The 14,006-nt window shown below is 42.3% G+C and overlaps 1 protein-coding gene across 1 annotated transcript; it reads right to left on the bottom strand.

Moving 5' to 3' along the window:
• Nucleotides 1-14: 14 nt before the first annotated feature.
• On the bottom strand, nucleotides 15-8,525 carry ATP5PO (ATP synthase peripheral stalk subunit OSCP). Its single transcript, XM_006204995.3, has 7 exons — nucleotides 8,408-8,525; nucleotides 7,184-7,234; nucleotides 6,063-6,173; nucleotides 3,600-3,729; nucleotides 2,747-2,859; nucleotides 491-577; nucleotides 15-196 (listed from the first exon to the last, which is right to left on the bottom strand). The coding sequence occupies exons 1-7, from the start codon at nucleotides 8,444-8,446 to the stop codon at nucleotides 83-85; spliced, it is 645 nt and encodes a 214-aa protein (XP_006205057.1). The 5' UTR covers nucleotides 8,447-8,525; the 3' UTR covers nucleotides 15-82.
• Between the last annotated feature and the right edge of the window lie 5,481 nt (nucleotides 8,526-14,006).

The raw sequence follows: 14,006 nt of genomic DNA on the forward strand, positions 1-14,006 counted from the left end.
ATAAACATAATGTATTCTGTTCAGGAAGCATTTTATTGTTGCTCCAAGCTTAAGAATTTTCACTGACAGAAAATCAACACTTTTAGGAAATCTCCCGCATTGCTCTGCTCAGCTTCTGAATCTTGGTTTTTGCAGACATATCAACATATTTCTCTCCAATACGGACAATCATTCCACCCATGATTGATGGGTCAGTCTAGGAGAGAAAATACGTTGAAAATGTGAAAACACAATGCTATTTCACTAGTCAAAAGGAAAGATGAGAAAGTGCTCTGAAAAGTCTACGTGCTACGTAACTGTAAGACGTAATTACATCCAGAAAAAGACATTAGTCAAATTGTCAATGGACTCTAATAATTTATATTGAAAATATATATGAAGGTTCTACTATAGGTAAATTTTTACATACACAGATCTAATTTTCCACTTTCTATAGCCATTTTACATGTTAAAGAACCTGAGGAAACACTGTACATAATTAAAAACCCACCTTAACTTCCAATTTCAAGACTTGGCCTTTACTTAGGAAGCTCTTCAGGACCGTTTTTAATTCAGTAAGAGTGGCTTCATCTAAAGGCTAGAAAAGGACAGAACACCCTTTAAATTTAGATAAAGCAAAACAGAAACTTACCATAGTAAAAGGAGAGAAAAAACACCCCTCTGGCTTACGTCACCAAGACAGGCCCTGTGAACTCCCGTGCCTGGGGACCCCCCGGGGCTGCACTGAGCGGTCACCATCGATGCTGGTGCTCACACTGCCCACAAATGCCACTCCCTCCCCGTCTCTGCTCTATGGTACCAGCAGCGCAACCCAGCAATGATTCAGGGGGAAAACCCCGAAGCTTGTAATGCTGGGGGATGCAGGCCGCTCCCCCGTGCCGCCCCCTCGGGTGTGGCCTGAGCCCGTTACTTCCTCGGATGAAAAGCTGCAGCCGACCTGGTTCTACAATCTGTGGCCCACGGGTACCAGGAGCTCTGGCATGCCGCCCCCCTCTCTGAAGCTGAGAGCCTGCTGGCTGGCTCTGCAACCTGTTCATACAAGGATCATGAGTGCCCAGACTCTGTTCTCTCCCCTTGTCCCAACTTTTACTCCTGGTTGGATGACATGGTAACCATTGCTGAAGAAGCGGCCTGTTACCTGTCACCAATCCTACCTCACTACTCACACCTCTAAGAGTCCAAAAGCTAGAAAAAACCCTTTCCAGCTCTGTGAAGACCTAACAGTATGTTCTGGGGGTGGTGGCGGTGAAAGGCTATCAGTGTTCAGTCAATCATGTGCTGAGGCTCTGAGGTTAGAGGACTCGGAATTATGGGCCGCCTTCCATTTAGACGCGTACCGGGTGGTAAACACCTGTCTGCCAGGCGTGTTACACCACGGTCTCCTTCAATCTGGACAACCCTGGGAGGCCGGGAGTTATCACTCCCACTACACATGTGGGAGAACTGAGGCTCACAGTGGTTAAGAAACCCACCTAAGGTCCCACCAACAAGAGAGGACCAGCGCCAATATTTGGAATCAGTCTATTTCTCAAGTCTGTTCCTTTAATCATTAATCAAGGTACACTTTTTTTTTAAACAGTGGAAACTTATTCACCCAGGAGTTTCAACATCAAAACACTAGGATCAATTGGTTTTAAAAAATTTTTACAAAAGCAAGCACTCTTAAAAAAAAAATCATGTCCTTGTAACCAAAGAAGAATGGCTGGCATCAGTGCTTGGCCACAGGGATGGCGTGACCGTACCGCCTGGCCAGGGAAGCCGCGTCTGAGCTCCACTGTCAGGGAGAACCAGCGCGGTTATGCGGGGCTCGGGAGAACATCTGAGCTGTGAGGCTTCTCAGCCAGGTATGTGCTTTGGGGGCACCAACTACTGAACTACAAGTGTACAAATATGTACTATGTGCTAAAAGGTCTCTTCGAAATTGTGTTCTTTTGGAGAGTCAGAAATCTCTCAAACACTAGCAATACTAACCCAGGTGAGATCAGGTGCTGTGCACCTCAAGTAAATCTACCATGCTCTACTGACAAGTCCCAAGGCTGTCTTCCTGTACTGGCTGAACTACAGTGAGAAGAGAAGACGTATTTAAGACAGCAAGGAAATGAGCTGTGAGGAGGCAGTGCCTGAGGACCCAAGGAATGTGGACCTGCGAGAGAAGCCTGTGCTCAAATCCTAGTCCTGCCTTTTGTGGGCTCAGGCATGCAACTCCATCTCCATGGGCTGCAGTTTCCTCATTGGTAAAATAAGGATAATTACACCTCTGCTTCACACAGGCCTCTGATGTTAAATAAAATAATAAATTATAAAGTACTCAGCCTATGGTAGGTTCCAGTCAATGGTGGCTGTTATTACAGTCAACTTCAGCAAGTCAGCAAGATCAAAGGGCCCAGCCACCTCACCCTTTCCCATTCATGACCACAGAAGATGAGAAACCCACTTCAGTAAACTACTTAGTATGATATTTACAGAATAACTCCAACCTGTAGTAGACTGCAAACCAGTATTTTCCAACACATTTTGACCCAATCTGCAGTCCTTTTGAATAATTGCTGGTTAAGGAAGCACTAAGAAGACACATGCTGGTCCTTCCAAAGCAGTTCACAGAAACTGGTATAAATGAAGCAAACCCCCTGAATGACAAGCCACCTTCCCAATGTCTTGATTTTAGCCTTTTTTTTTTTTTCTGGTTCTGCGAAATGTGACACATGGAATGTCAAGGCAAATGCAACAGCAACAACTTATTACTTACAGATGCAGTGGTAACCATGCAAGGTACTTCTCCACGGTGGACACTCATCATGGCGGAGAAGGCAGAAATGACGCCAGGGGTGTTGCTCAAGCGACCATTCTCAGCAAGCAAGTCTGGGAAAGTAAAGATATCTCACTTAAGTCAGGTTATTCATGAAATATTATATTCACCTCAAAAGCAAACTTAGATTTGTGGCTATAAAATACTATATTCAATGTATTTTAAGAATGTGAATGGAGAAGATCCAACTTGTTATTTAAAAAGTATATTCAATGTTAAAAAAAAAAAGAGACTGTGCTGACAAGCATTTAAATTTGTAAGGGGGTGTGTGTCTTATACAAATCTGGAACAGATTTCTTGATCACAGCTTGCAATCTGATTTTCATTTTTATGCCAGATTCCAATGTTGGCTACAAATTCTCAAAATTAACTAACACACTGTCTATATTCACAATACACTTTTTTTGGATTCTGAGTGATCATAGGATTTGAAAAGCAATCCAAAGGTACCAAAGACTGCAAATGTCTTCAAGGACAGAGGCACAGCCACTGGCTACAAACCATTTTTCTCTTCTTGGTATGAATCCCATTGGTCTCCTCCATGCTTTGCAACTACTAACTATGCAATCAGACATTCCTACATCTTAATATCCTTTAGACAGTGCTCCTCAAACTTCAGTGTGCAAACAAGCCACTTGGGGAGCTACTTTAAATGCAGACTCTGATTCAGCAGGTTGGGAAGCCCCGAGATTCTTGACTAGCAAAGGCAGGTGATGCGATGTTCCTGGTCCATGGACCACAGTTTCAGGAGCAGAATTTTCAAAGATTTCAGTAAAAAAGATCTAATACTTACTGATCAGATTGGACGTGAGGGGAGAAAACCTCTCTTTTGCTGACATGTCATTCAGGCTTTTCACTTTAATGGAACGCTTTACATAGGGATTCATAATAGAAGCCGCCATTTTGGGTTCCTTCAAGATTTGCTAAAAGTACCAAAAAATAATTTCTTAAACTCTTGAGAGCATAAATGATCCCAGCTGCCACACACATACCTTCTTAAGAATCATGCATTTCATAGAATGAAATTAGCACTCTCAAAGCACATAAAGAAAAGTTTATAATCAAATAATTTTCTCTGCCTTTAAGAATGCACCACAGATGATTTTACACAGGAAACTATTTCTTGAAAATATTTAAAAACACTTTTATGAAGTTTCTTACATTTATTTTTGCTTTTCAAGAGAGATTATAAAAAATTAAGCAGTCAGAAGATTCAGTTCACTGCATATTTTAATGTATATACTGCAAGTAATACTGTAATCCCCCCATGGTCAGAGGATGCTAGTGACGCCCACATTCCAGTGCAGACCTAAGATGCTCTCACTGCAGAGGCCTCCTTGCCTCTTCCTCAGCGTGAGGGCCTCTCCGTCTCAGGCATGGATTCTGTCCTGCCTCTCAGAGCTCAGGGGAAACCACCCAACACTGTGAGAGAACTCTTGGTGCTTCCAGAGCAGCCTCAGTCAGTCTGGTAGGAAAAATGGACAAAAAATGCGAGTGCAGGTACCACGAGAGAGACCACTTTGTTTCCATGAGGTTAAAACATAAATGTCTGGTCAATGACCAAGTGCAGCTTCTGGCACGTGGCTCCCCTGAGTGTGGGGTCAGGGTTCCAGTGAACAAATGGCTGTTTTCATTGGGTATCTTTCAGTAATGCACCTCTATCAGCCTCCTGCTCACCTTGTGAGCGCCCTCTCCCGGGCTCCTGGCCAACGTCCATCTATGATCCAGGCTACTTGCCTACACTGCCATCTAGTGCTAAAACTTCAAGGTGAGTTTCCCACAGAAACAACATTTTTTCATAAAAATTGCTGGCTAATACTAACTGAAAGCATCCTGGGTTTGAATTGCCCAGTTTTTTATGTTCATATCTGTTTCTGCTGCATCATCTAGTGGACAGTTAGTGACATCTGTGTAGTGTCACACTTTCCTCTCAATGCCAAAAAATGGCTAATTTTCACTTATAAAGAGTCTTAAGGTAATAGCCTCCTTTTTTATGTCTCCACATCTAAACTGACTTCCAGGTTTTAATCAAACCCTGGTCTACTGTCCGCAACCCAGGTCATTCTCTCCTTCATGAACACCACTGTTTAGGTTTAAAATGGGTATAAGTGGCAAGTAGCGGGCAGTAATTACCACCTCCAAAAAACTGCTCCTGCTACCCCCTCCCCCAGGTCTCTCCAACAGTAAGGCCGTTGGTTCTGTGAGGATCATAAACAGTTGATAGGACCAACCAAGATGGGAAGCATTATCGGCAGAGATAAACTGGATGGAGGAAAGAATGCAGAGCTGACACCAATGTCTGTTAGGACAACAGTCCCAATAAAAGTTCAAAATAAAAAAATGATCAAAACATCTAAATATTATTCTATACAACTAGCCTGTAAAGGTTTTTGCCCCTCTTCAATATAAGATTAAAAAAATCTTTAGAAATAAGTGAATTAAAAATTACAAGAAATTCTTAAAACTTAAAATAAAAAAGCCCGCAACTTTCTCAAGAGAGAGTATATACTAGCTGTGTCTCCCTCTTTAATGTAGAACCGACTGCTAGAGGTGGCGACCCGGAAGTGAAAGCGGAGGAAGGAACAAAACATGGGACAAACGTGCAGTACCTTGTTAACTAGAAAATTCAGAGAAAACTGCAGAGGAGAGTCTCCTATGTAAGTTACACTGCAGCTTTTGTTAATTCCATTCATCTATTCCTTTCATGTTTTAAGAAAAAAAAACCTAAAAGTAAAAATAAACTTTCCCCTGTAGCCTCCCGGTCTTTCTTTGTCGGTTCTCTATTGTCATGAAGCCGCTGCACCCCGACTAATTTTCCTGCCCAGCATGCTCTGCTCATTTCCCCCTCAGATCCCGGGAGTAAAATAATAATTGAAACCAAGGAAGGGCTTCATAAGGAAAACAAATTCCCAGTAAAATAAAATCATAATATTTTGTAAAGACTATTGTGGAAATAGCTGGAATGTAAGCATAGTTTTTTTTTAAGGTGACTTTTGAATTCTCTTTGGAAATGGCAATATTTCTTAAGTTACCATCTTAAATTGGGTTCCTAATATTAACATCCACATAAGCATCTGTTTGTACCTATCGTACAATAAGTTTGGAATAATAGCACCCTGTATTACTACTATAAACAGGATCACGAAAAGTTTTTTCTTTTTCTCTTAGGATAAACCCCATTAGGGATGCATAGTCAAGTATCTCAGGAAAACATATACAATGAGAACAATAAGCAATGAACAGGAAAGCTGCTTACTGCTACTCTCAGCAATTCCTTTTCCACTTGCTCCAGTTTATTCTGTTTAGATGCAGCAGAATAGAGAGCGGTGGCATAGCGACCTTCGATACCATGTATCTGAACAGGTGGCTTTAAATAAAGGTGGGGTAGGAGAGGAAGAGAAAAGAAAAATTAGGTTAGACATTATGCCATCAATAGCAGGATAAAAGATTTTAATTTAAAAAATACATCTTTTATAGCACAAAACAGTTTAAATGTATCTTCAAAGAGCTACCCCGATGACAATTCTCACACAAGTTCGGGGTGTTTCCTCGGCCAGGTCACCCAATCTTCGCGCTCCCAATTCTTCATCTTAAGATGAGGGGCTTAGGAAACACGGTGTCTAAAGTTCCTTTCCATTCTATCTATAATTCAATTACGTGAATTTTGAGATGAGCTTAAGCTTCCTTAAAACTCAATTAACTATTCATTTCCAAGTTGGAAGGCTTTAAATACTGATCAAAGGCAGTTCTGAACATGTTAAAGCCAGGAAAACAGGTGTTTATGAAATGTATACAAGCATACTTTGATACATTTCACAGTGATAGTAATACTATAAATTTCCCTTATAGACCGTCCCCATCAACGTTCAGTTTAATGGATCCCTTTAGCAACTTACTAAGTGCCTGACGCTTGAGTTAATTTTTACAATGAACTGTAGGCCCCTTATAACCACACTACCATCAATGTATGACTACACGTACCTAGTGGTACTGTATGATTGTAGTGGAAAAGCTTAGGCTTTGAATGAGAAAGATTTAGTTTCAGCCCAGTTCTAAGACCAAACCGAATAACCTTGGGCAAGTTTTCCCAAAGTTTGTTTCCTCTTTTGTAAAATGGGAAGACCAGCTACTTTCCATCACTATTATCTGGTTTTAAGAAATTCTCATACTTAAAAGGTTATGGATGGGCCTGTCACACAGCAGGCTTTCAACATTATTCAGTTCCGTAGCCCCCAACACATATCACATTTTGGGAACCACAAATCATGCAGGAAGGTTTATGTAGTTAACTGTTCAAAATCCATGCCCTAAGTGTATTGCTGTCTGAGTCACACACATTCATCCACTTGACAACTACAAAAAAATAAGCTGACATACCCTCACAAGCTTGGCAAACGGCCTGACCACAGATGTACTGAAGCATCGCACCTTTAAAACAAAAAGAGAAAGTAGATCAAGTGAGATTACTTGAAAGATTTCTGAATTTAAACCAATAATAAAAAATGTTAAATGTGCCTTCTAAATGATTAGCTTTTTATCTTCCTTTCTATCACAACACAGATTACCTGAGGGTGAGCTGCTTTTTATAACCTAGAAGTAAATCTCCCCATTGAGAATCATTCCAGGTTGCTTGGGAAAGTGTCTTCCCACTAACTTCCTAGTTTACAAGGAACAGGCAGAGGCTAGCACACCAGTATGAGAGAGAAGACATTAACTTCGACGAAATATGTCTTTTAAAGAATTTTTAACAAGATTTTCGGCATTTATACTATCATCCTCGAGCATGATTTTAATAAAAAGTGGGAGGATTCCAGGTATGATCTGCAAGAGATGTACTTCCTTAGAATCCAAATGCTATCTGAAAATAAAAATTCTTTGGTTACTGCAGCAGTCTGATGTGAGAACAGGCCCCAGTTCTGAGAGATGGTAGCTTGTCTATCAAGATATTCAGAGTTCAAAAAGCACCTGCAAGGGCCCAGGTCACCTTCAAATAACTGCAGCTCTGGGGTGTACTATACTGGTTGAAGATTAAAAGACTCTGTAACACTTAGGGAAAGTTTAAGGAAGCTGTAAGGTGTCGTGATATGTAAAGCATCGCGTTGACATGCAGTATAAACAGCACTTTTCTCCCCAACTTTATCTTCTGTGTGATTCTGTGAGTTTGAATCTCAGTCCTATCTCTTACTGTCTGAGGAGCCAAGGACGAGTCGTTTAGACTTCGGTCTCATTTTCTTTGTAAAAATGTGAAATGTGCTTTACAAATATCCCTTAGCATTATTGGTGACCCCTGACAGGCTTGATCACAACGACAGATTCCCTCTTCTCCAGTGTCCCTCAAACCAGCTGCTTCCCGGGGCTGTGCTCGGAGGACGCTAAGGTCAGTCCCGTGCGCAGCCCCGCGCCCACTTGCCCGCCGGCGACCCGAGGGGAAAGCAAGGCCGACGGAGCTGCCCGGCGTCGCCCCGACTCGCCGGGCCGCACGACCTTAAACGGCGGCCACGCTTCCCCAGCTGTGACCTCGAACCGTGGCGCTTAGCGTCTGGTACGGGTCACCCCCAAGAGGAATCCTCCCGCTGGCTTCCAGGACCGCGGTTCTCTCACCTGCCGGGAGAGCCCGGATACTGCTGGGGTGGCCATCATCTCCTGCGCGGCTGTAGGTCAAACCCGAGTTGACCAGAGAGACCGAGAGCGCACGCGTACGTCAGCGTAGCCCCTCGGTCCGCTGGGAAATGTAGGCCTAGGTGGTCAGGACGCATGCGCAGGGATCTCTTTTAGGCTGGGAATTGTAGTCCTTAGAAATCGGTTGTCTGGGCTCGACCCACAGGACTGGGGGTGGGGCTAGTGGGCTCGTACAGCACTGGGAAATGAAATCTTTTGTTACTAATGCTTCTCATTGTGGAATGGATTTATTGTCCCTAGTTTTAAATTTCCATTTAGTTAAGTACGGTGGCATTTGTTCCGTTTCACGTGCATCACTAGCACCACTAAAACGTTTACCCCTTCTTTCTACCACGCCAAGCGCGGTAGTCTAAATTGCGTTGTGTGTGTACGTGTGTGTATAAATTATATATTTATATTTATAATTTGTATTTATATTTATACGAGACTTACAGCGCCAGCAGCGGACGCTAAGTACCCAGTAGCCGGGTCGTCACTGCTCCTCCATGCCTCTATCCCACCTCCACCTGAATATAGCACTGACCTCTTGGTTTGTGCAAATGTGTGAGGTTCTGGTGCTTAAATACTTGCTTTGGAGTAGAACAGAGGGTTATCCAAGAATCAGACCCAAAATAGACCTGGAGTTTGAGCAAATGTGACATTGAAACTGAGAACCCAACACTAGCTTTGGTTAGTTTGTGTGTATTCTTAAAAAACAATCTATTTTCAACCTATTTTCCCCTAAATGGAGCTCACTCTAATTTTCTCTTCTGTACGGAATTCGCTGGCAGAGCACAGATTGGAGTTCCCTGGTTGCAGTAATGGGGTCCTGTGGTCAATTAAAAAGTGGTTTTCTGCTCAGATCTATTATAGACACACAGATTAAGTAATTAATTTACCCTTTCCTAGTGCACTTTTCTCATCATTATAAAAAACTTGTTAAAATGCAGAAAAGTAGAAAAAATGTAATTGCCCTTGTCACCACCTAGAGGCAGCTGTTGTCAATATTTGGTGTGTTGTCCCATTATTTTTTCAGATAGTAGCCTGAACCGCTCAGACTTGAATCCCAGTCCTTTTGTTTTCCTTGACCCAATTATATAACTTCTCTGCGCTTCAATTTTCTTATATATAAAATGAGTATTAGAGTAGCACCTGCCTTTTAGATTGTTAGGGAAAATAAGGAAGCTATTTATATATGTAAAGTATTTAGAACAATTGCCTGACAGACTGGCACTCAATAATACTCTTTATTTTGTGTTTGTTTTTATTATGGATATGGACTCACCATCTGTACATAATTTAGTATTTTGCCTTTTTCCTTTAAACAAGGAAAAAAAGATACTAAATTATGTATAGTTTGTAAATGCATGCTTACAATATTAGCATATACCCAAGTAATAGAATTTTCATAAACATCATTTTACTGCTGCAGAATAATCCATCAACTGGATATTCTGTAATTTCATTAATCAATAATTTTTGAACATAATTCAGATAGTCTCCTTTTTTTGTGTGTGCCATTTTAAACAACGCTGCATCTCTTGAGCATCTTTAGACACAAATTTTTTTTCTTCATACTTAGGATATCTTCCAAGTAGATTTCCAGAGCTGGTACCACTTAGTGAGAGGGTATGAGCCCTTTAAAAGTCTTTGATGAATGAGGCCGTGCTGCTTTTCAAAACTTTTAACCAGTTTACCCTTTCACTAGGAGTGCATGCAAACCCTTGTTTTACTTCCCCCTGCAAACTATTTTCCGAGGCTGTTTTCAAATAAGTCTAATGGAAAGTATACTCATTATGTGACACATTTTACTGAGCACCTGTTACGTGTAGGCAGCTCTTCTATGCCCTTCTTCTATGCCCTTGGTGCCCTGAAGGTACAGCAGAGTACATGACAAAGGGCTTGCCTTTATAGACCTTATATTCTATGAGAAGTCAAATCACAAACCCATGTCTCCTAGTGTGTAGGTGTTATTAGATGTAATACAAGTCAAAAATTCTGTGCCAGATACTCTTGGAAAACTCTAGACTCTCTATCACACTGATAAATAATTATAAGTAAGCTGTAAGGCTGGACAGCAGCAGGGAGGTTCCCTCTATCTGCTTTGTGTTTACCCCATCTCACCGCAACCTTCTGCATGTTGCCGAGATAATAGTTTGTGGTTGTTTGAGTTTTCGAGTTTATCAAGTGGTTGCACATGACTGGTTTCATTTTTTTGAGGGGGTAATTAAGTTTACTTATTTACTATTAGTTTTTTCTTTAACGGAGGTACTGGGGATCGCTCTACCACTGATCGACACCCTCCCCCCTTTGGTTTCATTTTTATTTTGAGTCTCAGGATAACTCTTAAGACGTAGGTAGTCTGGTACTCACCTACTTTATCGGTACTGAAACTTCTTGGATCCTGTGTAGGCAGCTTATCTAGGAAATGGCAGTTTTGGGTCTCAGGATGTATTTCTAGGCATGAGATTTTGATGCCAGTGGACGCTGCTTATATCTTGGTGATTTGGGCGATTGGAGAAACACAGAAGCCCTGAATGAAGCCTGATGCCTCTGCAGTCAAGCCTCCCTTAACCTGCTCTTAGATTCCTGGGTGTCTGCTGAGGTCTCAGCACAGGTGAAGCCCAGCAATGACAGGTGAGGGCCTCAGAAGCGAACTCTCAAGAGGGACCAGCTGACAACAATTTCCTAGACGTGGGGCTGTCTTAGCTTCTGCTATGCACGAATAGAGAATATGGAAAGAAAAAGAGAATTTTGTCTGATAGAAGAAATGATAAGACTTAGCACTTTACTTTTATAGTGCTTTCCTCCTGCACAAACTTAAATTGTTTTAAAAATAGTTATTTTAACAGCTGAGGCTGATGGAGTCAAAGGGATTTGCCCAACACTACAGCCCACAGCTACAGTGGTAGCGAAACCCAGACATCAAATCTCAGCTCTTCCGTTTTATGCTGACTTTCCGTTCAAAACAAATATTTCTCACTGTTTTATTTTCTCTAGAAAGGCACCATATGCTGGCATGAAAAACAGCAGTGTGGTGTCATGAGACCCTCAATTGCACGTGCTTTAAAAAAATAAAGTGATTTTCCCTTGACCCAGAAAGAACCCTTCTGGAACTGAGAAATCTGGATGAAGGTTAATGTGTAAAATATTCACTGCACTCACTTTAAAACAGCAAAAAATTGGAAACAAATATCTGACCATAAGAGAGTGGTTTTTAAAATGGAACGTTGTGCAGCCATTACAATGAGATGCTCAAAAAGTGTTTAGTGACATAAAAAATATTTAATGACACTGAGGGAAAAATTAGAAGCCACATTCTGTACTTTCCTATAATGAACATGTGTCGCTACCATAATCAGAAGAAAACAAACAAAGCATAAATACAAAACAGAAATAGACTCATAGACCTAGAATACAAACTTGTGGTTGCCAAGGGGGTGGAGAGTGGGAAGGGATAGATGGGATTTCAAAATTGTAGAATAGATCACCAAGATTATATTGCATAGCACAGGGAAATATACACAAGATCTTATGGTAGCTCACAGAGAAAGGAATGTGACAATGAATATATATATGTTCATGTATAACTGAAAAATTGTGCTCTACACTGGAATTTGACACAACATTGTAAAATGATTATAAATCAATAAAAAAAAGTTTTAAAAAAAGAAGAAAGCAAGCAAAAAGAGATGCCATGGTCCTGTCACTTACTATGTGTCCCAAAAATGACAGATGTATTCACACCCAGCTTCTAATGTGGAGGGTGATGCTTCAAGTTGACAAATTCCATGAAGGCTCAGGCTCCAAAGATGGACCAAAGGACTTCTAAGTTTTCTCCTCAATATTAGCTTTAACTAGACATTTTCTTTAGCTTTGCAGAATACATACCAAGGTTAGTATCTTCAGGGCAAAGGATGTTAAGATTTTCCCTACGAATTTTGTTACACTGAAAGGACCTGGGAAATGTTTGCATTATTCTTGTATTTATTTATCTTGGAATGAATTCCACATCAAATTCCTCTTTCTTTTAGTTCTTTTCTCCTCTGAGTTTGTTTTGAGAACTGTATGTGGATCCTTTGTTGGAGACCAGAGCCACTTGCTGCCTTGGGGACCCAGGCTGGCAGCCCTGGTTTAGAACATCACGTGTAGCTTGTCTTTTTGTTTAAATCTTAAGAATGGGAAAATGGCTTTGGAAAATAGCGTCATACCCATGGCGTTAAAGGGGGTTTTAGGCCAGTCCCACCAATCAGCAGAGGCCCCTGGGCTGGAAAAGATCTGGCTTTGAACAAGAAAAAATGTTGAAGAAATTGGACTATGGGACCCCAGCTGCTGTGACCATATGATTTTAAACTGTTTATCTTTGGGGTCTGATGCATTTGCCTCAGAGGAAAAGGGTGAATAAAACATGTAAAAAATGGCTTGGGGATATTTTTGAGTCTTTGGAGAAAGCTGCATTAGGTGGGTCTACAGCACAGACCACCAGGATCTGAAGGCGACAGAGGGAGGGCCAGGTACTGTGGGAACCGGTCCCCCTCCCTGAGCACTGGCACCTTCTCTCCCCTTCTCCACGCCAGCGATTGTGCCTACCCTGAAGCTTCACCTCCCCGGCGCTCAAGGTCACTGCTCGCGCTCAGCCTGGTCCAGGTTTCTGAAGCATCTTCCTGACACTAGAGGGCGCCATCTCCTCACGTTGTAAACTCTTCTGGCCTTGGAATCAATTTCCTTCTAGAGCTTTCCCCATTCAAACCTCTATATCAGAGCCCACACAGGCAAGTAAGAGTCAGAGTATTGTAAGCCTGACAAACAGATTCCCGAGTGATGCTCTAATCCAGGTTCCTTGTGTTTCGGGGCTCAGAGGGGTACAGTTTCTCGTTCCTGTCACACAGCCTCAGTGCGCAAACCAGTATTAGGACCCCTGGGAACTCCCCCTCCTAACGTTCTTGCTAGTGGTCACCTGCCCCGCCTCCCTCTCAGCCCTCGCACGTCCCCCAGCAGGTTTGGTACTTGCCTCCGCAGGCTCTGGAGAAGATGGCCCTTGGGTTAGAGCAGACTGAAGTCTTTCTTGTCAAAGTCCTTTTTCTTTCTGGGTTTTGGGCAGTTTGGGGAAAAGCTATGCCATTCAATGGGTCCCCTGTTCCGGGAGATGGTAATGAAAGAAGCAAGGAGCACATGATAGATGCAGAACATTCTAATGTTTGTTGATTTGGTAAAAATGTGGCTGTAAATTAGAAAGAGTGGTGCCAACAGTGAACACTACATGTTTGGGGACCTTTCTAATGTGAGGAACACCCTGCGGCTCCCAGCTCTTAATTGCCGGTCCTGCCAGAGCCCTGGGGTCCTGCGGTTGGTCATTATCTGCTGTGCCTGCAGACATAGGTGCCAGGCTCGGCAGCCCCACGGCCCAGGGTGAGAATCCCAGCCCTGCCACTCACCAGCTGTGTGGCGGGGCCAAGTCCCCTCCCTAACCACTGTGCCTCAGTTTCCTTACCTGGAGATTGGAGAAAGGATCTATATGGATCGTGTGACTTGATGCCTGTAA

This window comes from Vicugna pacos, chromosome 1, assembly GCF_048564905.1.
Source record: "Vicugna pacos chromosome 1, VicPac4, whole genome shotgun sequence".
Taxonomy (NCBI): Eukaryota; Metazoa; Chordata; class Mammalia; order Artiodactyla; family Camelidae; genus Vicugna; species Vicugna pacos.

What these genes read in the sequence shown, in the direction of transcription:
- ATP5PO (XM_006204995.3), bottom strand. Translation starts at nt 8,446, where the DNA reads ATGATGGCCACCCCAGCAGTATCCGGGCTCTCCCGGCAG. An exon ending in CCTCACGTCCAATCTGATCA is followed by an intron (nt 2,860 to 3,599) that starts GTAAGTATTAGA and finishes TTACTTTCCCAG; the next exon opens with ACTTGCTTGCTGAGAATGGT. An exon ending in GCATGGTTACCACTGCATCT is followed by an intron (nt 578 to 2,746) that starts GTAAGTAATAAG and finishes GTCCTTTTCTAG; the next exon opens with CCTTTAGATGAAGCCACTCT.